General features: G+C 39.7%; 1 protein-coding gene and 1 long non-coding RNA gene across 3 annotated transcripts in view; one reads left to right on the plus strand and one right to left on the minus strand.

The window, feature by feature from the left end:
* On the plus strand, positions 1 to 17,860 carry LOC134301176 (ADP-ribosyl cyclase/cyclic ADP-ribose hydrolase 1-like). Of its 2 annotated transcripts, none has more exons than XM_062985772.1 (8): positions 1 to 245; positions 7,903 to 8,032; positions 8,668 to 8,803; positions 9,905 to 9,987; positions 12,843 to 12,916; positions 14,294 to 14,380; positions 16,202 to 16,285; positions 16,366 to 17,860. In XM_062985772.1, exons 1-8 carry the CDS (start codon positions 37 to 39, stop codon positions 16,448 to 16,450), a joined length of 888 nt encoding a protein of 295 aa, XP_062841842.1. In that variant the 5' UTR covers positions 1 to 36; the 3' UTR covers positions 16,451 to 17,860. The 2 variants fall into 2 exon arrangements, with proteins under 2 accessions (XP_062841842.1, XP_062841843.1); XM_062985773.1 differs by having other exon boundaries at positions 8,671 to 8,803.
* Positions 5,888 to 21,606, minus strand: part of LOC134301177 (uncharacterized) — an 18,813-nt gene continuing 3,094 nt past the window's right edge. Inside the window, exons 2-3 of the long non-coding RNA XR_010007419.1 lie at positions 18,805 to 18,859; positions 5,888 to 5,970 (exon numbers count right to left, since the gene is read on the minus strand). This is a non-coding gene — a long non-coding RNA (uncharacterized LOC134301177). The remainder of the gene's footprint in view (positions 5,971 to 18,804; positions 18,860 to 21,606) is intronic.

Genomic DNA, 21,606 nt, shown 5'->3' on the forward strand with positions numbered 1-21,606 from the left:
CACACACACACACCTCAGGTTCAACTGTGTCCAGTCATGGCTTATGAGGTGGTCAATAACCGTTCGCGCAAAACGAAAAGAAAACTGTTTGGTCTGGTTGGAACGGCGGTACTTGTGCTCGGAGTCGTTCTCGTCCTCGTCGTTGTGCTGTTAGTAAAAAACGGGAATGGAAACGCGAACAGTGTGAGGAAAACCGTCATTGCTAGATGTGAAAGCTATCTGAAAGAACACAGCAGCATAGCAAGGTAAGCGTTCTGAGGTAAACTTTTCATATAAACTTTCTTTCAAATTAGTAAAACATTAGTAAAAGTTGGTACATTTGGGGTTAAAAGTCTGAGACCAATAGTAAAATAATTATATTTTGCATTTTTTTTCTACTACAATGCTTTCAGTGCTGGGCGGTATGACCGAAAATTTGTATCACGGTATTTTTAAGATTGACGGTTTCACTGTGTATCACGGTATATATACACCGACCAGCCATAACATTAAAACCACCTCCTTGTTTCTACACTTACTGTCCATGTTCTTTAGTGGTCAGGACTCTCCCATTCTCAGCACTGCACTGACATGGTGGTGGTGTGTTAATGTGTGTTGTGCTGGTATGAGTGGATCAGACACAGCAGTGCTGATGGAGGTTTTAAACACCTCACTGTCACTGCTGGACTAAGAATAGTCCACCAACCAAAAAACATCCAGCCAACAGCGCCCCGTGGGCAGCGTCCTGTCAGCATCACTGATGAAGGTCTAGAAGATGACCAACTCAAACAGCAGCAATAGATGAATGATTGTCTCTGACTTTACATCTACAATGTGGACCAACTAGGTAGGAGTGTCTAATAGAGTGGACAGTGAGTGGACACGGCATTTAACAACTCCAGCAGCACTGCTGTTTGTGATCCACTCATACCAGCATAACACACACTAACACACCACCATCATGTCATTGTCACTGCAGTGCTGACTCTGTGGGGGTCCTGACCATTGAAGAACAGCATGAAAGGGGGCTAACACAGCGTGCAGAGAAACAGATGGACTACAGTCAGTAATTGTAGAACTACAAAGTGCTTCTATATGGTAAGTGGAGCTGATAAAATGGACAGTGAGTGTAGAAACAAGGAGGTGGTTTTAATGTTATGGCTGATCTGTGTATATAGTAAAGGATTTGAGTACTATAATGTTTGCTTGGCCCCACAAAATTACACAATATATGATGGAATCAGTACATGTGAAACAGGTGCAATATATACAATGTTTATTATTAATATAACATTTAAGTATTTTACAATTACCCTTAGCTCTCCTTTAACAAATGAAATGACATTTGCAAACTTTACTGTACAACTTGACCACTGGTCTGTTGTAGAAAAGTGTACGACTATAAATATCTCCATTTTCAGTTCACTTATAACGTTGGTCTAGCAACTGACCTGAAGTATTTTTGCCCAGTAAGGCATACCTGGAATCCAGTGTTTTAATTATTGCGCTGAAAGCTTCTTTCTTGACTGTCTATAGAGGAATTGTGACCTTGCATATGTGGATTGTTACTGCGTTCGTAATGTCGTTGTTTGCAACAGCCATCGTCTGTCTGTCTATCTGTCCATTTATCTATCTATCTATCTATCTATCTATCTATCTATCTATCTATCTATCTATCTATCTATCTATCTATCTATCTATCATTTGTTTGCATATTTGGTCTTCCTCTCTTCATTCTCCATCTGTTTTTGTTTATTTTTCTTCACCATATCAAGGAAGCCTCTTATCTGTTAACACTATCTGTGTCTGAAATCGCATACTTCCGTACTGAACATTACGTGAAAGCAGTACGCGAGAGTAAGTTGTTGTGTCCGAATACGTAGTAGTACCCGGATGATCTACTGCCTGGGCAGCCATTTTTGAATATGCAAACACGGCACTAGGGCTGTCGCGCTAACCGCAATTTTGAGATATCGCGGTATAGACCAGCCAACCGCAGGGCATGCCAAGCAACCGCAACACCGCGATATTCACGTTTTTTCTTTCTTTCTTCTCTTTTTTTTTTTTTATTGTTGCAGGGTCCATCTTGTTTTATACGCTTACATTCGTGCGTAATAAATGTTAAATAAATTCATAATGAAAATTAGCTAAGAGCGACATTTTCCCGCAACCTGTTCTCATGCGTTGCTGCTGAGTGTCAGGCTTTGTGTTTTAAAATTTAAACAATCGCAACAGGAATTATAGGCAAGTTTATTAATGATCAAATAGAGTTCACACTCAATAAATACTTGTAATTTAGACGACATTTAAACAGCTTTGGCGAACAAACACTTAATGACGGTTACTATGGCATTGCAGCCTGCAGATTCTCTCTTGCTGGCTTGCTGGAATTATTTAAATGCATTTTTTCGTTGAATAAAAATGTATTGAAACGAATAATAACTTGAAATGTAGTATATATTGTTATGTTAATTATACCTACTAAATAGATGGTTAATAGTGGCGCGATAACCAGGCTAGACTTTCTCTGATCTCTAAAGTCGCATGCAGGTACAGTACATCTACAGTGTATTAATGCAACGAGCACCATCAGAGAGGGTTTTAGTGCCGAGGGGAACATCACTACCCCACTCAGATCCTCTCTAAACCACATCAGGTGAACATGTTGGTTCGTCTAGCGCGCATGATAACGCAGGTTTAAACTCTTACAGACTTTATTCTTTATTCTATTTTTTTTTTTACCATATTTTGATTAGATGTGCATTTAAAATATTTAGCCTAAACACTTTTTTTTTGTTTCACAGTGTATATCTAGCCTAGGCTAGAAGCTTATTTAAACCTTTTTTAATAGAGAAAAGACGCACATCCCTGCTCTGTTCTGTATTTAACATTAAACATGCATTTCATTGGTCTTAAAGCTGTCTCATCTTTGTCATTATAAAGCAATAATATACCGAATCATAGCCTAACAATAAAGCTTGTTTATATAGCTCTAAAATCCAGATCAATTAAGTAATTTTCAAAAAAAAAAAATGGCGATATAACCGCATACCGCGATATTGAGACAGGCTGAACACCGCATGGGGAAATTCTGTCACCGCGACAGCCCTACACGGCACATTTGAGGTCTGATAACACTGCACAACAATTTTTTTTTAAAGTCTTACTTCCTGAAAAGTTTTAGGTGATTGTGACAGGTACCTATAGGGTATGCACAAATATAGTTTTTGTTTTACTGCATCACGTAGGAACTCTAAGAAATAGACATTTATATGTTTACCTATTTAATCACGTTTATGTTCCGCATGAGCCATTAAGTTCAACAGAATTAAAAATGTTTTGCTCCTGATTTTCTTTTGTATTCAACTTCTGGTGCATCACGTTGCAGTGTCCAACAGTAGTCAGCAAGCACTGACGGATTCCAGTTGCCCTGGTATCGTTTCTCCATTGTAGCAATGTCCTAGTGAAACCGCTCACCGTGTTCTTCACTGACAGCACCGAGATTCACGGGGAAGAAGTCCAAGTGTGAGTGAAGGAAATGAATCTTGAGTGACATGTTGCACTTCATTTTCTGGTATGCGCGGAGAAGTTTGTCTACGACTTCAACGTAGTTTGGCGCTCTGTAATTGCCCAGAAAATTGTCAACAACGTCTTTGAAGGCTTTCCAGGCAATTTTTTCCTGGCCAACTAACAGCTCTTCAAACCGCTTGTCACTCATAACATGTCTGATCTGGGGACCAACAAAAATGCCTTCTTTGATCTCCGCGTCACTTATTCTTGGAAACATCTGTCTTAAATAGCGAAAACCTTCGCCTTCCTTGTTCAGTGCTTTCACAAAATTCTTCATGAGTCCAAGTTTTATGTGTAGAGGAGGCAAAAATATATTTGCCGGCTCGACAAGCGGTTCGTGTGCAACATTTTTCTGTCCTGGAACTAACTTTTTGCGGAGTGGCCAGCTCTGTCGACAATAATGTGACTCTTTGGCACGGCTGTCCCATTCACAGATGAAACAACAGTACTTGGTATAGCCGAGCTGCAGTCCCAGTAACGGAGCAACGACTTTCAGATCTCCACAGATATTCCAGTTGTACCTGCTATACTGGATGTGGTTGAGCAACAGTTCCATATTCTCATACGTTTCCTTCATGTGTGCTGCGTAGCCAACAGGTACTGATGGATAAACGTTCAGCCATTGTGTAGCAGAACAGCTTTCAGGCTTAGCATTGACGAATCAATGAAGAGACGCCACTCTTCCGGATTGTGATCACAACCCAAGGCCGAGAACAATCCTTCAATGTTACAACAGAAACAGAGACTGTCGACTTGTGCAAAAAATTTGGTGATATCATGATGTCGGCTTCTAAACATAGAAATTTTCGTACCTGGTGACAGCAGACACCATCCCTGCAGCCTGGAACCCAGCAACTCGGCTTTTGCTTTTGACAGACCCAAATCTCTGACCAAATCGTTCAATTCTGACTGTGTTATCAGATGTGGATCACCTGATGAGCAAGGTTCAAAATTTGGGTCAGTGTCACTGTCAGTACCCTGCACTGGAGTTTCTTCATCTGGTTCGGGAGACTGGGAGACTGTCGTCATGTGGCACATATTCAATTGACTTCTTGTTTTTGGCAGAGAAACCAGATACATTAGTCAAACAAAAATAACAGTCCGTCACATGGTCTTTTTGTTCTCGCCAGATCATCGGAACAGCAAACGGCATACTCTTACGAGTGCCTCTGAGCCAGGCTCTTAGATTGACAGCGCATGTTGTGCAGCAAATGTGAGGCGCCCATTCCTTGTCTTGGTCACCAATTTTGCAGCCGAAATACAGATGATAAGCTTTCTTCACAAGAGCAGTTATAGAACGTCTCTGAGACGCAAGTGTATATTCGCCACAGATATAGCAGAATGTGTCGCAGCTGTTACGACATTGACGAGACATATCGCCAGACAGCAAAACGGCTATAGCATTAAATTTACTTACTGTTATATTGATACAGACACTGTACTTTACTAGAATGATGCACACATACACACTAGCTTTCTGTATTAACCAAATGAGCAGGATCGGTTTATGCAAGCCACCTTTATAGCATGCTGAGAAAGCGCCAAGCTCGTTCTGACTTGCCCAGGCATGCCCAAGATGTCATATTTCCACAGAAAAGCTTCCAGCTTCGGAGGAAACCCACCCAACATGCAAACTCCACACAGAAAGGACCCAGACCGCCCCACCTGGGGATTGAACCCAGGACCTTCTTGCTGTGAGGCGACAGTGCTACCCACTTAGCCATCAATTCTTCTTTAAATTGAAGCACAATATCAGAAATATTTGAGCAGATTGATTTTCTCTCATCAGAAGCTTGTTCTTAAAACTAATAAGTTCGTAGCGAAGGTTAACATCCCTATTGCTATTGTAGCAATGCGGCAAAATGTTTTGCAGCTAGCTGAAGTTACTGGGAATTAGGACAATGCTTTGCAAGTCCTGATATTATCTAAGCTGAATGCTTGGAATGTATTACTATTTTTGAAAGCAAAATGACAGTTTCTTATGAAAGGAGAAAAACACTATGATCAGAAGTATGTGGATCTGACCATGAGCTGGTTAGATATCATGTTACAAATAAACCCACCATGACCCTGACTGAGATAAAGCAGTGGTAAAACAGACAACAAATTAATGAAGGAACCATTCCCATTTTTAAAGGCGTGATGTGGTGAAAAAGATGATTGAAGTACGGATTACACTCAAGTATTTGAGAAGCCTTGGGTGTTTTTTTTTTAGGTTTTGGAATGTTAAAGTAATTGTTTCTGCTGTCACAGGCACCTACAGAGTCAGTCAAGTTTAAAAGCTTTTCCCTTCTGCTGAATGATCATTTTTATTATAATAATTAATTATGCATTTAAGTGTGGTGATTCACAGCATCAGGGTCTTCAATCCTGGTGAATGTCTGCAATGAGTTTAAATTTTCTCCCAGTTTCCTTCTTCCTCTAAAAAAACATAACACATAAGGACAAATTATTTTAAATGAATGAATGAAGGAACAGGTAAGTAGATAGTGTGCCTTGTTCAGGATGTATTTAACCCCTTAGTCCTGGAAGGGGACTATCCCACCACAACCCTGATTTGAATAAAGTAGTTACAGAGGAAAAGTAAATAATGAATGGATGAATAAAAAATTCAGTATTTATTTATTTTTTTATAAACTATCTCTGAGCTTCAGGCCAACAAAACTGACTGATCTTTAGTCCGACAAAATAGACTCTGTGCTTCAGTCCGAGAAAATAGGCTCTGAGCTTCAGTCCGACAAAATAGGCTCTGAGCTTCAGTTCGACAAAATAGGCTCTGAGCTTCAGTCTGAGAAAATTGACTCTGAGCTTCAGTTCGACAAAATTGACTCTGAGCTTCAGTCTGAGAAAATTGACTCTGAGCTTCAGTCTGAGAAAATTGACTCTGAGCTTCAGTTCGACAAAATAGGCTCTGAGCTTCAGTTCGACAAAATTGACTCTGAGCTTCAGTCCGACAAAATAGGCTCTGAGCTTCAGTCCGAGAAAATAGGCTCTGAGCTTCAGTCCGACAAAATAGGCTCTGAGCTTCAGTTCGACAAAATTGACTCTGAGCTTCAGTCCGACAAAATAGGCTCTGAGCTTCAGTCCGACAAAATAGGCTCTGAGCTTCAGTCCGACAAAATAGGCTCTGAGCTTCAGTTCGACAAAATAGGCTCTGAGCTTCAGTCCGACAATATAGGCTCTGAGCTTCAGTCCGACAAAATAGGCTCTGAGCTTCAGTCCGACAATATAGGCTCTGAGCTTCAGTCCGACAAAATTGACTCTGAGCTTCAGTCCGACAAAATTGACTCTGAGCTTCAGTCTCACCTTTAGTCTGACAAAATTGACTGAGCTTTAGCTTCAGTCACGTTAATACAAAAGTAAATTTGTTGTCATCACAACAAAGGAAAATGAATGCTCTCTGTGAAGTAAAGTCCTCGTCTTTGTGCGTCTGCTGACAGTCTGGTTTCTCCAGATTTATTTTTCTCCATTCGATGTTACTGTGTGGGTGAATATGAATGCTGTCAAAGTGATGAGGTAAAAGGTTTTTTCTTTAAATTTTTGCACTGTCATCCGGTGTGTAATGTGTAACCTTTTTGAACAAAGCAATACATAAATCTTGCACACCCACGTATCCAATGGATTAACTTAACTCCTGCTGATAGGATGTGAGAAGGTTGATGGCAAACAGGCTAAACTACCCATTTTTAACAGCTATTAAATCATATAGTGACATAAATCATTCCAACTGTTAGTCTGTTTGGTCTCCTCAAACTTTGTGCACCTACATTTACATTACCTATGAAAAGACAGGCAGTCACACCATTGGAGCAAAAACACTCCATTCAATTGCCAAAAAAAAATGGAAACCAAAGTGACCGCTCAAGTAGAAACAAACAAGCACTGAATGAAACACAGACAACTACTTAATTCATTCACGCTAGTCAGAGAACCAGACAGAGGAACCCAGTAAACTGGCAGTGGCAAAAAATACAAAAACAAAGCTGCCATGCCACCCATGGACCAAACCCAAGACCAGGTCTTAACAGCTACAAACAGTAATGTTGCCACTGTTTATTCGTCTGCCCCCCTGGACACCTGAACAAAAGAACTCCAGCAAAAGGGTCAGTCGATTAAGCCAGGTTGCCAGGTCTGGCCCCTAGACAAGCTTTCAGTCAAACAAACAAGTGAACCCACAAGTGAACTTTCCACTCAAAGCTGCGATTGAAAATTATTGCCATCATTCTTCCTTCTTAGATATGTTTGTCTGGCCATCTCAGATAAGCTGTTCCTGACCTCTCTCACAGTGTTAAGCTGGAACAGATTAAAACCAGCCTTGGTGTAAACATCCATTATTCTCTCCTTGTTTTGCAGGCTGAATGAATGCGAGAAGATCTGGGGGGCTTTTGAGAAGGCCTACGTGGGCAGAGATGCATGTGACGTCCCTCTCGAGGCTTACGATCCTCTAATAAAAACAGTCACGCAGCAGATTACCTGTAATACTGTAAGAATGTGACTACATACATACATACTGTACATCTCAAACAGAGAATGCATAAATGATTTGTGTTTTCAAGTTCAATGCATTTCAGATGGTTACATATACAAAAAATACACCAATTAGGCATAACATTATGACCACCTTCTTAATATTGTGTTGGTTCCCCTTTTGCTCCCCCATATGAAACAAACTGTGATGCAGTGTGTATTCTGACACCTTTCTATCAGAACCAGCATTAACTTCTTTAGCAATTTGAGCTACAGTAGCTCGTCTGTTGGATCGGACCACATGGGCCAGCCTTCGCTCTCCACGGGAACACCCCACAAGAGCCGCAGTTTTGGCGATGCTCTGACCCAGTCTTCTAGCCATCACAATTTGGCCCTCGTTAAACTCATTCAAATCCTTACGCTTGCCCATTTTTCCTGCTCCTAACACATTAACTTTGAGGATAAAATGTTCACTTGCTGCCTAATATATCCCACCCACTAACAGGTGCCGTGATGAAGAGATAATCAGTGTTATTCAGTTCACCTGTCAGTGGTCATAATGGTATGCCTAGTCGGTGTATTGTGTAATTGTTTAGCTCATGGTAAAACACCTTGATGAAGCACTTATGCATGTTGTTTGTGTGTCTGCAGAAGTTGTTCTGGAGCAAAACAAATGCCATAGCACACGCATTTACAAAGAGCAGAAATTGCCTGTTGACTGTGGAAGACACACTGCTAGGATTCATTTTTAATGGACTGACCTGGTGCAGCAAAAATGACAGTAAAGGTACAAAAAGATTAAGAATTTTAAGATTAAGAAATCATCAAGGCCTACAGACTCGGGCGTTTATTGCTCAGTTATAACACAGACCTCCAGAAATCCAGCACACCAGAACAGAGCAAACCAGCAGTGTAGCCCTACTGCTGGCAAAGCAGACAACTGTCATTTCACAGGGACTGACACCCACAAGCCTAATTAGATTCAAAACAAACTGTAAAAGGACCGCATGATGCATTAATAAACATAATCAAACATGGTACTATAGTGTTTACAACTGTAAATAAAAAAGTAGCTGGCAACATCGGTGGCAGCTGGTAGCATAGCAGCTAGCTGAGTAATAGCCTTTAAATGTGAATGATTTATTTGATGCATTTGGAAAAAGAAATATTAAGTAATTCACTCAAACTCAGACATAAAAGCCACCGTGTCGCCTCTGGGGAACTTGCTTTTCCAGGGTGGTTCTGTCATGACAGCTGAAAAATGCTGCAATGCTGACTGGGAAAAGATAAAGAGTGCTGGCATCTAAGCAGGCACAAAATTGGACCGGATCGAGGCCAGCATCACAACAGAAAGCAGGTTGCCAACAGAGACGCTGGCAAATATGTGAGAAAGAAATAGAAACACTTCCACCAGGAGCAAACTAACACTCAGCTGACACTTTAATCATCTGCACCTGCATGCCCCCACTGCTAGCTATATTTGGCAAGGCAGGAGGACAAGATTCTCTAACCATACCCAGCTGCTGATCTCTAAGACAAGTGGGCCTATTACAGCAATACATATTAGCTTAAGCACTACATGTGTTCTTTGCAGGTATGTAATGAGAAAGCACAAACATCATGACAACACATTTTGAAAATGTGCTTTATAAATACTATAGAAATCTTAAAAGCTGTTACTGCCAACAATGTCTGGTGTCTGGATGGTTTAATCTTTTTTCAAACATTTATGTTCATGCTCATAAATGCATACATGTTCCTATTTAGAAGCACAAAGTCAAAAGACTTTAAGTGTGTGAACTTAAATAATAAGCACTGAAATTACAATTATAAGTGCTTCACTTATAAATGCATAAATACTTGGCCTCTTTCTATTTTATATCAACAGAAACATTAACTACACACTGCCCTGAGTGGTCATATTGCCAGAACAACCCTGTGCGCTCTTTTTGGATTCAGGCTTCAAGACATGTAAGTGCTATTAATCTCTCTATAACAGGTCCAATTCAAACGTATTGTAAGGACCATATGGGCTACTTTAATAACCTGTTTCTAATGTATGCCTGTTAGCTTACCAGTGACAGCAGTCAATTATTTTGAATTATCTAGAAAGGTTGATGAGTACATGTAAATGTAAATAAAATAATATGATCAGTTGTGAATAAAATAATATGATCAGTTGTGCAGATGTATAAACAGATTTTAAATGTAATGCCTGTAACACACTGTGGCTGACGGGTGTGAAGTTGTAGTTTGAGGGAAAGTATGTAGGGCAGTTGTAGCCTGGCGGTTAAGGTACTGGACTAGTAAGCAGAAGGTTGCTGGTTCAAACCCCACCACTGCTAGGTTACCACTGTTGGGCCCTTGAGCAAGGCCCTTAACCCTCAATTGCTTAGATTGTATAATGCTTTGGATAAAAGCGCCTGCTAAATGCTGAAAACGTAAATGTAAATATATATATAATTTAAATTGCACTTCAAAAGCTTTCTCTTTTTGTTGAGAAACAGCCACAAGGCTAAAACAACCCACAAGACTAAAACAACTCAAATATAAGAAGGAAACCTTTAAAGAAGTAAGACTCAAATAGGATTAAACCTGGGCAAAAATGATAACTACCCCATAAACCACCTGTACTGTGTGGGATGCTCCCTCAGACTCTTGTATTCTGTCATTGCACACATTAAACTGCAGACCCAAACACACTTTTGTCACATTCCAAGCTGAAATGACTGGGACAGCACATTTAAATCGAGAATCAGTTCCGTGGGGGCAGCGGTCACTGTGCTGTTGTTCAGCATTGCTGGAATTCAGTGGAGCATTGTCAATTGTCCATTATTTACCTCCTACTGTGACTTTCAGAGTTTAGAGTATGTCTGTAGGATTTTGTGCCCATTTAGTCAAAAGCACAAATGGTGATAAGGCACTGATAAGTTATTGCTTGCAGTAAATGTTCCAAAAGTTTTAAACAAAGGGCAGTTGATTCTGCCACTGAATTTGGTGAGGTAAATCTTGAGAAAACCTATTAATGCATTCATGCTGGGATTGAATTATAGTTACAAATTATTGTGGTTATGTGATATGCTATCTGTGTTAAATCTACAGGGGTTAACTGAAACACCTGTCATTTTAGTGTGGGAGGTTTCATGGCTAAATTGGACCAGTCTGGTGGCCAATCTTCATTAATTGCACATTGCACCAGTAAGAGCAGAGTGTGAAGGTTCAATTAGCAGGGTAAGAGCACAGTTTTGCTCAAAATATTGCAATGCACACAACATTATGGGTGACATACCAGAGTTCAAAAGAGGACAAATTGTTGGTGCACGTCTTGCTGGCGCATCTGTGACCAAGAAAGCAAGTCTTTGTGATGTATCAAGAGCCATGGTATCCAGGGTAATGTCAGCATACCACCAAGAAGGACAAACCACATCCAACAGGATTAACTGTGGACGCAAGAGGAAGCTGTCTGAAAGGGATGTTCGGGTGCTAACCCGGATTGTATCCAAAAAACATAAAACCACGGCTGCCCAAATCACGGCAGAATTAAATGTGCACCTCAACTCTCCTGTTTCCACCAGAACTGTCCGTCGGGAGCTCCACAGGGTCAATATACACGGCCGGGCTGCTATAGCCAAACCTTTGGTCACTCGTGCCAATGCCAAACGTCGGTTTCAATGGTGCAAGGAGCGCAAATCTTGGGCTGTGGACAATGTGAAACATGTATTGTTCTCTGATGAGTCCACCTTTACTGTTTTCCCCACATCCGGGAGAGTTACGGTGTGGAGAAGCCCCAAAGAAGCGTACCACCCAGACTGTTGCATGCCCAGAGTGAAGCATGGGGGTGGATCAGTGATGGTTTGGGCTGCCATATCATGGCATTCCCTTGGCCCAATACTTGTGCTAGATGGGCACGTCACTGCCAAGGACTACCGAACCATTCTGGAGGACCATGTGCATCCAATGGTGGTGCCGTGTATCAGGATGACAATGCACCAATACACACAGCAAGACTGGTGAAAGATTGGTTTGATGAACATGAAAGTGAAGTTGAACATCTCCCATGACCTGCACAGTCACCAGATCTAAATATTATTGAGCCACTTTGGGGTGTTTTGGAGAAGCGAGTCAGGAAACGTTTTCCTCCACCAGCATCACGTAGTGACCTGGCCACTATCCTGCAAGAAGAATGGCTTAAAATCCCTCTGACCACTGTGCAGGACTTGTATATGTCATTTCCAAGACGAATTGACGCTGTATTGGCCGCAAAAGGAGGCCCTACACCATACTAATAAATTATTGTGGTCTAAAACCAGGTGTTTCAGTTATTTTGTCCAACCCCTGTATGTCTATGTTAAATGTAAATACAATTTATTAAGTGAGATTATGTTGATTTATTTACACTGACTGACTAAAGGAAGTGTAAAAGATCAGGACTTAACAGTTAGTCAGCATTGATTACATCACATTTAGTCAGAATTGTGGTTGGCCTGTTAGATTACCAGTAACAGCAGTCAGCTATTTTGAATTATCTAGAAAAGTTGATGAATAAATGAAAAAATGAATAAAATAATATGATCAGTTGTGCAGCCCATCTAATTCTACAAAACTGTTGGATTATGTGCCTTTTGCTGGATACCATACATGACTCTAAATGTAACTCTAGTCTACCTAAATATTTGTTTATTTCACATTTGATAGCAGTAGCTTATACATAATAATAGCTCTTAAAAGAGTAATGAATGAACCAAAGCATTGTTTTTAAGACAACAAGAACGTCTACATCCTCATAATTCTAATGAATTATTTACTTTTTGACTTCTGCTTAACAGTTTGCCGTCACTGCATGTGGACACGTATTTGCAATGCTCAACGGATCCCTGGAAGCACCGTTCAGCACCTCTAGGTACATTACAAGCTCTATCAAAATCAGGTCTGCTCATGGGTTGGTGGCCAGATTTGACAAAATACTAAAAAAGAATCTATTAAAACACAGAAAAATAGTTCAGACATTCAGAATATATACATTTATAATTATAAATACTTAATATTTAGAGGTGCTCGGTTATCACAGCGGTCTAGCACGAGTTTGAATCTCAGTAGGCGTCCACACAAACACAACTGGCCATGTTTGAGGTCTGAGGGAGGGAAGGTCAAACCTGTGTCTCTATCCACTCCCGCAGCAATATCCTATTCTCTGTGACTGGTCCGGCGCCTGTATGAGTTATTGGTCTCATGGAGCTTAACGTGGCTCTCTGTACATGCTATGGCCTTGCATGGAAACCCTTAATTTAAAGGTTCTAAAAAGCTTATATGGGCATCAGGTGCGCAGCGGTAAAATACACTAGCACACCAGAGCTGACGTCTCAAGCCAGTGAGTTTGAATCTCAGCTCTGCTACCGGCAGGCTGGGTGCCTACATGAACAATGATTGGCTCATTTGCAGGGAGGGTGCCAGAAGGGGATTCCTCATAACTGATGCAGTTACGACCTCTGCTGGCTGATTGATGTGCACCTGCACAGAGACAGGGGATAAAGGGATCAAGGTGTAGCTCTCCATGCACAAAATCCACATATGAACTCGCATGTGTTAGTCACTGCTCTTCTCAGTCAGGAGTGAAGGTCAGCAGCAGTAGAGAGAAAGCATAAAGCAATCGGGTTATTGGACACAACTAGATTGGGAGTAAAAATGCAAAAAGAAAAAGCTTATCTTAAGCTATATATGAATCTGTATAGTTAATACTTCATTACATCTCAGCCTCTGTTAGTGGTGCCTAATGCAACATGAAAATGCAAAGATTGTCATATCAGGGCGCTCTATTAGCCGTCTATTACGCTAGCCCTCTACTGCCGAGGTTCAGGTTCAAATCTCAGCAAACCAGCCAAGCACCTAGACAGACATGATTGGCTATGTAAGGGGAAAGGAATGGCCAAAGCCATGCAAAGGATTGGCACCCTGTATGGGGTGTATTCCTGCCTTACATCCAGCATTTCTGGGAAAACCAGACCCAGCATAACCCTGACCGGGATAAAGTGATAATAAAAATTATATAAAAGTTATATTACGATCTATCAGATAACACTGAATCGACAATGTATTCATTTAACAGGTTAAACAATAGACATTGGGGGGAGTTTAGGCACCACATTCAGCCAATTCATTTGAAATAGTTAAAAAAAAAAAGAACATTGATTTCTCATTTGTATTTACGTAAATATTAAATAGTTCAAGGCTATTCATGTTGCATTAATCTCAAATTCTACCTCATTGTTTTTTTATCAAGTGTCTTTGGAAGTGTAGAAGTAAAGAGTTTCAACTCCAGTAAGGTGGATAGTTTGACTGTTTTGCTCGTCACCAAGGACACAGACAAGTAAGTTGAATGCTAAAACAGTGTGTGTGTGTGTGTGTGTGTGTGTGTGTGTGTGTGTGTGTGTGTGTGTGTGTGTGTGTGTGTGTGTGTGTGTGTTGAGAGAGCTTATAAAAGATGGAACACACACACGCTTTGGTTTACTAATCACACTTAACCAGTTATTTATTCATCAACACCCAGAGCAAATTCAGAGTAGTGACTTTGTCTACTGGAGTGTTTGGGGGGTGGATAGAAAACACCTTAAATGTACCACATGCAAAGGGGTATGTCCTTATGACCTTGAAGCTGTATAAAACCCACACTACCTGCTGTGCAACCCCAGACCTCTTTCTAGTAGTTTACTACGCTTACTGGAGTGTTTTTTGTGAGGGAGGTAGCGGACAAAAAACATCCCATGAGTACCCCTTATAAAGGAATCCCATGCAAACACAGGGAGAACATGTTAAACATAGACAGACCAAAGCAAGATGCCCTTAGACCCCTGACTCCTTTCTAGAAGTTTACCAAACACTCATGGATTATCTTTCTTTTGTGTGTAGGAAGCAATTCGAAGTAGCGACTACATTTACTAGGGTGTTTTTTTAAAAGGTGGGGGGGGGGGGGGGGGGGTGTAAAGAAAACATCTCAAGAGTACCCCATGCAAATGAATCCCATTCAAACACAAGTAGAACATGTTAAACGTAGACACAGACCAATGCAAGATGTCCTTAGGACCTTTAGGCTGTGTAAAACCCACACTACCTGCCATGGGACCCCTGGCCCCCAATTTAGCGGTTCACAAATCACACTGACTAAAGCTCTTGGATCATCCTTCCTGTGTGTAGGAAGCAATTCAGAGTAGCGACTACGCTGACTAAGGTGTTTTTGAGGGGTGGAAAGAAAACACCTCAAGAGTACCCCATGCAAAGGAATCCCATGCAAACACAGGGAGAACATGTTAAACTTAGACACAGACCAATGCAGGATGCCTTTAGGACCCTGAGGCTACACTAGATACCTACACTATCTGCCATGCCACCTCGTCCCCCTTTCGAGTAGTTTAAAAACACACTGACTAAAGCTCTTGGATCTTGATAATAAATAGAATGACCGATACAGTTAAGATACAGAGACTTATTGTATTAAATGAATTTATTACACAATCACTTCCTATACGTTCATTTTTAATAACCTTGTGTGTGTGCAGTGTAATTTTACAGTAAAACTACTGTAAAGAAACAAAATTTTGCTTATTCACTGTCCTGTGTCTCAGATCATGGGTTTACTAACAGTAGCACATACACAAGACATTTAGCACAATGTGGATGCCACGCTCATGTGGAACATCCAGAGTATGTTCAGGGTTAGACAGCATTTTCCATCAGCATTATTACAACGCTAATTAAGGGAATATCTTTTTGAAGAATGGTGTCCTGTCCTTCCAGTACAGTTCAAAACACTTGTTAAATTGATGCCTAGTACGTTGAGTTCTACGTATGTTTATTAACATGCTACCCAGGCAACACAAACAATGCACGACCGGCATGGTGGCTAAGTGGGTAGCACTGTTGCCCCAAAGTAAGAAGGTCCTGGGTTCAATCAACCTGGGGTTTGCATGTTCTCCCCACGTGTGGGTTTTCTCCGGGTGCTCTGGTTTCCTGGCAAAACTTACCGTTTTGTAAATAGTCGAATTGGTTCCCATGTCCAAAATGAGAGTACAGTTAAATAATGTCTGGAAACTATACATTAGTTACTATTTATATTTATAAAATACTGTGTCTAAAAGTACTTCTTTTTTAAAGATGGTGTCCTTGAATTATTGTTTTTCTTCTTTGTAAACAGTACTACATGTTCGAGTCCCTCATTTAAGGATCTTCGAAATGCTTTGGCCTCAGAGATTGTTTACAACTGCACAGAGGTTCCCTAGTGAGTAAACTGTTATGTTATCTCAATGACATTGTATCAGTGAACCATTACTGTGTGTGTAAATAACTTTCGGTCTCCAGTTCCAGTGTTGAAAGATGCATTTCTCATCCAGAGATTCAATGCAGTGACTGCTTATCAAGGCCTGGTGTGTTCAGCACACAATGAGACCTTCAGGAAAGCTAGCCTAATCATGGGTCAGGATTACACTACAGTAATGTGTACAGTACTTTACATCATGTGTAAATGAAAGCCAGCCAGACCAGCCTTTGTGAAATTAGCTGTGAAATTAAGACTACTTAAGGACAAAATATTAAGCTAGGTGAATTGTGAAGACTAAAAACTTGTAACACTTTTTGTATGTTTTATGACAAGATTTACTTTTTTATATTTACTTTTTTTGTAAGGCGTGGGTGGAATATATGTGAATGTACAATAACTTTTAAAGTGCCTGCAATCAATGTACACATGGTATTTTATGTACAAACAAAGGGAATTGTGCCTGTGACCTGTTTAGTTTATTTTATTTTTTGTGTAAAATGACCTAAATTAATAGATGAACTGATGAAGACAGGTGGATGAGGACAGAGGGGCGGAAATAAGTTAAACACCTTATTCCTAAAAGCTAAAATGGGGCATTTTTAGTTTTAAAACAAATTGTTTGTTTGTTTACATTCATGACAGGAACGGTAGTTACTCATTACACAAGGTTCATCAGTTCACAAGGTTATATCGAACACAGTCATGGACAATTTTGTATCTCCAATTCACCTCACTTGCATGTTTTTGTACTGTGGGAGGAAACCCACACAGACACAGGGAGAACATGCAAACCACACAGAAAGGACCTAAAATAGGGCACTTAGCCCCATGTCAAAGGCCAGCTTTCTCACTCAGTCTAACATATCTTATTCCTAAAAGCTAAAATAGGGCATTTTTAGTTTTAAAACAAATCAGTGTAGTCTTTAATAAATATGTTTTTTGTTGTCTTTACAGTAACCAAAAGTTATACATTGTAACAGAATGGAGGAAGAATTAAGTCAATAATGCTAACCAGGCTCACTGTATATAAACTGCTGTGAAAGTGTGAGATGACTTACATTTGGTGGTACTGTGAAATTTTGGTTTTACTTACTTTATTTAAAACTTAAATGTTAAAACAGTGATAAGTCAGTAACAAAGTGGAAACCTTGAATGGTATTTTAAGTTAGAAACTTTATGACTAGACAAAGTGAACAAGAAGGTTAGTAATAAAGGTTTTTTTTTATAACCTGAGTCTACAAATACACACTAATGTGGCATATACTGACTCATCTGTAATCTTACTTGAAATTTTCTTTTTAAACTGATTGACAATTTTCTCAAGTGGTGAGTCACTTTGCAAGGTCTGATATTTTGGATCCACTTGAATATTCCATGAACTTTTCATGTTGCCTTTGTCCCAATTTTTGTGAAGGTGGTGCAGGCATCAAAAAAAATTTTATATTTACAAAAAAACAATCAAGTTGGTCAGCTAAATATTAAGTCATTTTTGTATTATTGTTGGTTAAATAAAGGTTTAAAAGAATGAACAGATCACATTCTTGTTTTTATTGTATTTTACAACACGAGGCATAAAATGATGACCACTGACAGGTGAAGTGAATAACACTGATTATCTCTTCATCACGGCACCTGTTTGTAGGTGGGATATGTTAGGCAGCAAGTGAACATTTTATCCTCAAAGTTGATGTGCTACAAGCATGAAAAACGGGCGAGCGTAAGGATTTGAATGAGTTTAACAAGGGCCAAATTGTGATGGCTAGACGACTGAGTCAGAGCATCTCCAAAACTGCAGCTCTTGAGGGGTGTTCCCGGTCTGCAGTGGTCAGTATCTATCAAAAGTGGTCCAAGGACATTCCCCAGATCTCAATCCAATCAAGCATCTGTGGGATGTGCTGGACGAACAAGTCAGATATATGGAGGCCCCACCTCCCAACTTACAGGAGTTAAAGGATCTACTGCTGACATCTTGGTGCCAGATACCACAGCACACCTTCAGGGGTCTAGTGGAGTCCATGCCTCGACAGGTCAGGGCAGCAAAAGTGGGCCTGATCGGTGTATATGTAGACTATGTTTTATAAATAGATTACTTGACAGTAACAATGTAAGCTTAGCTAACACATGGAGAGAGGCAATCCCTACACGTTTGTTTAGGTCACGTGATGCAAAAGTTTTACTGTTATTTTTCACAGGGATTTATATATTGTTATTTGTGAAATAGTACAGTTATTTGGTTGTGAAAAGTTAAGATAAATTAAATTACATAAACTGTTAAATTAGACAAAATAGTTTAAACTTTACACGAATTAGCACATATTTGGTGCCCCCTAGTGGCCACAGATATCAATGCACTGTATACGCTGCATAATATAATAATTTGTAGATCTTTGATCATATATCAGCATTTACTCAACACATACTAAAAGAGGTAAAAATAGTGATGCCAGTTTTACACAAGGAGTCTTTTACTAATAGAGTACCTGTTGCTTCTGTATGTCCTCCTTTGTCCTTTTGCTTTCTTGCTGAGATTTGGACCTGAGGAGAATTTACACAATAATGTTATCACTCTGTGTATATTGTATGTGTTAATAAGCATCTTATGCAACTGACTTGTAACTCACTAACTCACTCATGTCTACCAGGCAGAAGTTTATCCACAAGGGAAAACTACCAGCACTGTAGTAACACTAGTGCTCATCATCTCTGGGTGGGTCTGTTTACATCTTGCATCATTTGCATTTTGGAATTACTTATATTACATTTAGATTTCACTCAGTTACACATAATGCTAGATTTAAATGGTTAAAATAGCCTAGATAGATTAAATCTCTTGATGTTCTCGATGCACTCATTGCTTTTTGTATGTTTATCACAGAGCTCAGAAAGTGTTTCTTTGTCTGCCTGAATCATTAACTTCATCTCCTGCCCAAACAGTAAAAGGACTCACACTCAGAACTAGAAAATGTATTAGTTATATTAGTTCCAGTGGTGCAAAGCCTTGAACAAATACAACTTCTTACTGAATAATACTTAATAATAGTTATTGTATTTTTCATTTGTCCCTATGATGATTTAAGCAATAGAACACGAGAGGGAGTGTGTTATCGCGAATAACATCACGGCTGTGATTTGGTCGCAGGCACGAGCCAAAGGCGAGTGCCGTAGATCATTACAGCCATGATGTTATTCGCGATAACACACGACCTCGAGTGTTCTATTGCTTTTATACAACAGTTTTTACAAAATAAAGAAAGAAAATAAATCAAAGAAGCCCTGAATTTCATAATAAATATGCTTTAATATTGACAATACCTTCCGCCAAAAAGTAGTTCCACAACGAATATAAAGTTTAACACTACAAAGCAGACATCCCAAGTTGCAAAAACTCATTTTAGGGAGGTAAGAACAACAAGAAGAAAAAGTCAAGAACCTCTGAAGAGAAAAAAAAAGAAACAAAAAACATCTTGCACACACCAAAGGATATAGGTGAGAACAGAACTCTTAGGAGCTGCTAACTGGGCTATTAAGCTAACTGTTTGCGTTACAAACACATAAATGTTCCCTACATAGTGCACTAGATTGTGTATCGGATAACGCATTCATTTTCACTACATAGTGCACTAGATTGTGTATCGGATAACGCATTCATGTTCACTACATAGTGCACTAGACAATATATTAGACAATTGGTTATATTTCCTACACAGTGCGCTAGATTGTGTATCAGATAACGGATTTAAAACGTGATCGGGAAAAAAAGTCTGTCGCCTGCGTGCGCATTTGTGTGCATGAAGCTTGTCGTTATGTTACACTTGCAACGCGTCAGCGGAGTAATACAGTTGTGGTGTGAAAAGACCGTGCTGTTATCACGAATATCAGCACAGTTAGAACGCTTCCCAACCAATCAGATTGTAAGGTCGGAACTAACTGTTGTATAAAAACTTATAACATGCTGGATGACTAATTCAATAATGTAGTGTGTTCTAAAATTTGATGTGCTCACATCAAACAAACAAATATAACCATGCATAACTGGGGGCACTCGAGTGGTGCAACACCTGGGTGGGGTAAAACATCAGCCCACCATTACATATCTCAGCTCTGACACTACCTGATTTACTATGTTTTACATTAGTTTAATATAATGTATCTAAATTAATTTAAAAAACTCAACAGATTAGCTAATTATGAAAAAAATATTTGCAGCTCATCTGTTCGAGTGTAATGCAGGAGGTGCTACAGAATAGAGGAGAAAACAAAATACAGTACATACATGAATAAAGCACATGCAAAAATAAAAAAATTGGCAGATGCAGTTACAATATTTGGACAGCAGATGGCGCAAAAGGATCAGCACCCACAAGTTTATAATTGTAATACAGTATGTTACAATTGTAAGTATTTGCCTTGTATATGTACTTTAATAGGCATTATCAGCACTATTAAAATCGTTGTAAAAAGATATGTTTGATACAAGGTCAAAATGTTTTAAGGATTATTTTCAGATCACTTGAACTTCAGCAAGGTGCTTAAAACCTTTGTTGATTGGCTTGTTTCTAGGTAAAAATGTTAACCTTGATAAAGATCTCGATAGCTAGATCTCGAATACATCATATTGAATCTGGCCGATTAGAGGCGCCTACACAGAGATGAGGAAAGAGTGCTCTTAGGGTGTGTCTCTTCGTACACAACGCTAGGTGGCACAACACTCGTCAATGTGTGGGTAAAAAGAAGCATGCGGCTTGCTGCCCATGTGTCGGAGGGGACGTGGGTTAGCTTCGATCTCCTCGGTCAGAGCAGGGATCGGCATGGGCGGAGAGGAAGCACGATGCAATTGAACAATTGGACGCGCTAAAGGGGGAGAAAAAGGGGGGAATGCAAAAAAAAATCTGTTTTGACCAATAATTTCACCAAGAATAATTAAATAGCTTAATTTCACACTGAAAATGCCAGCAAAAAAAAAACCTTGCAAATAAATGTATTATTTAATAAAATATTATAAAGAAGTATTTCTCAAATGACCATAAAAAATACTGTGGCCATTAAACCATACTTGTGTGGATTAGGAAATATGTTTTCAATTATTGCCTTGCTAGAGTCTTGTTCAGAGGTGTGGTACGTGGACAGGGAAAAGAAATAGGCCTGTGTCCAATTGACCATTTCCAGTCAAAGTTCAAGTAGTATCTAATAAATAACTACATAAGTAGACATGTATTGCATGTAGGTGCAGTTTAACTGTAGATTTGGGCAATTTGTGACCCCTAATGCTGAAAGATGAGAGA

This window comes from Trichomycterus rosablanca, chromosome 23 (genome assembly GCF_030014385.1).
Source record: "Trichomycterus rosablanca isolate fTriRos1 chromosome 23, fTriRos1.hap1, whole genome shotgun sequence".
Lineage (NCBI taxonomy): Eukaryota > Metazoa > Chordata > Actinopteri > Siluriformes > Trichomycteridae > Trichomycterus > Trichomycterus rosablanca.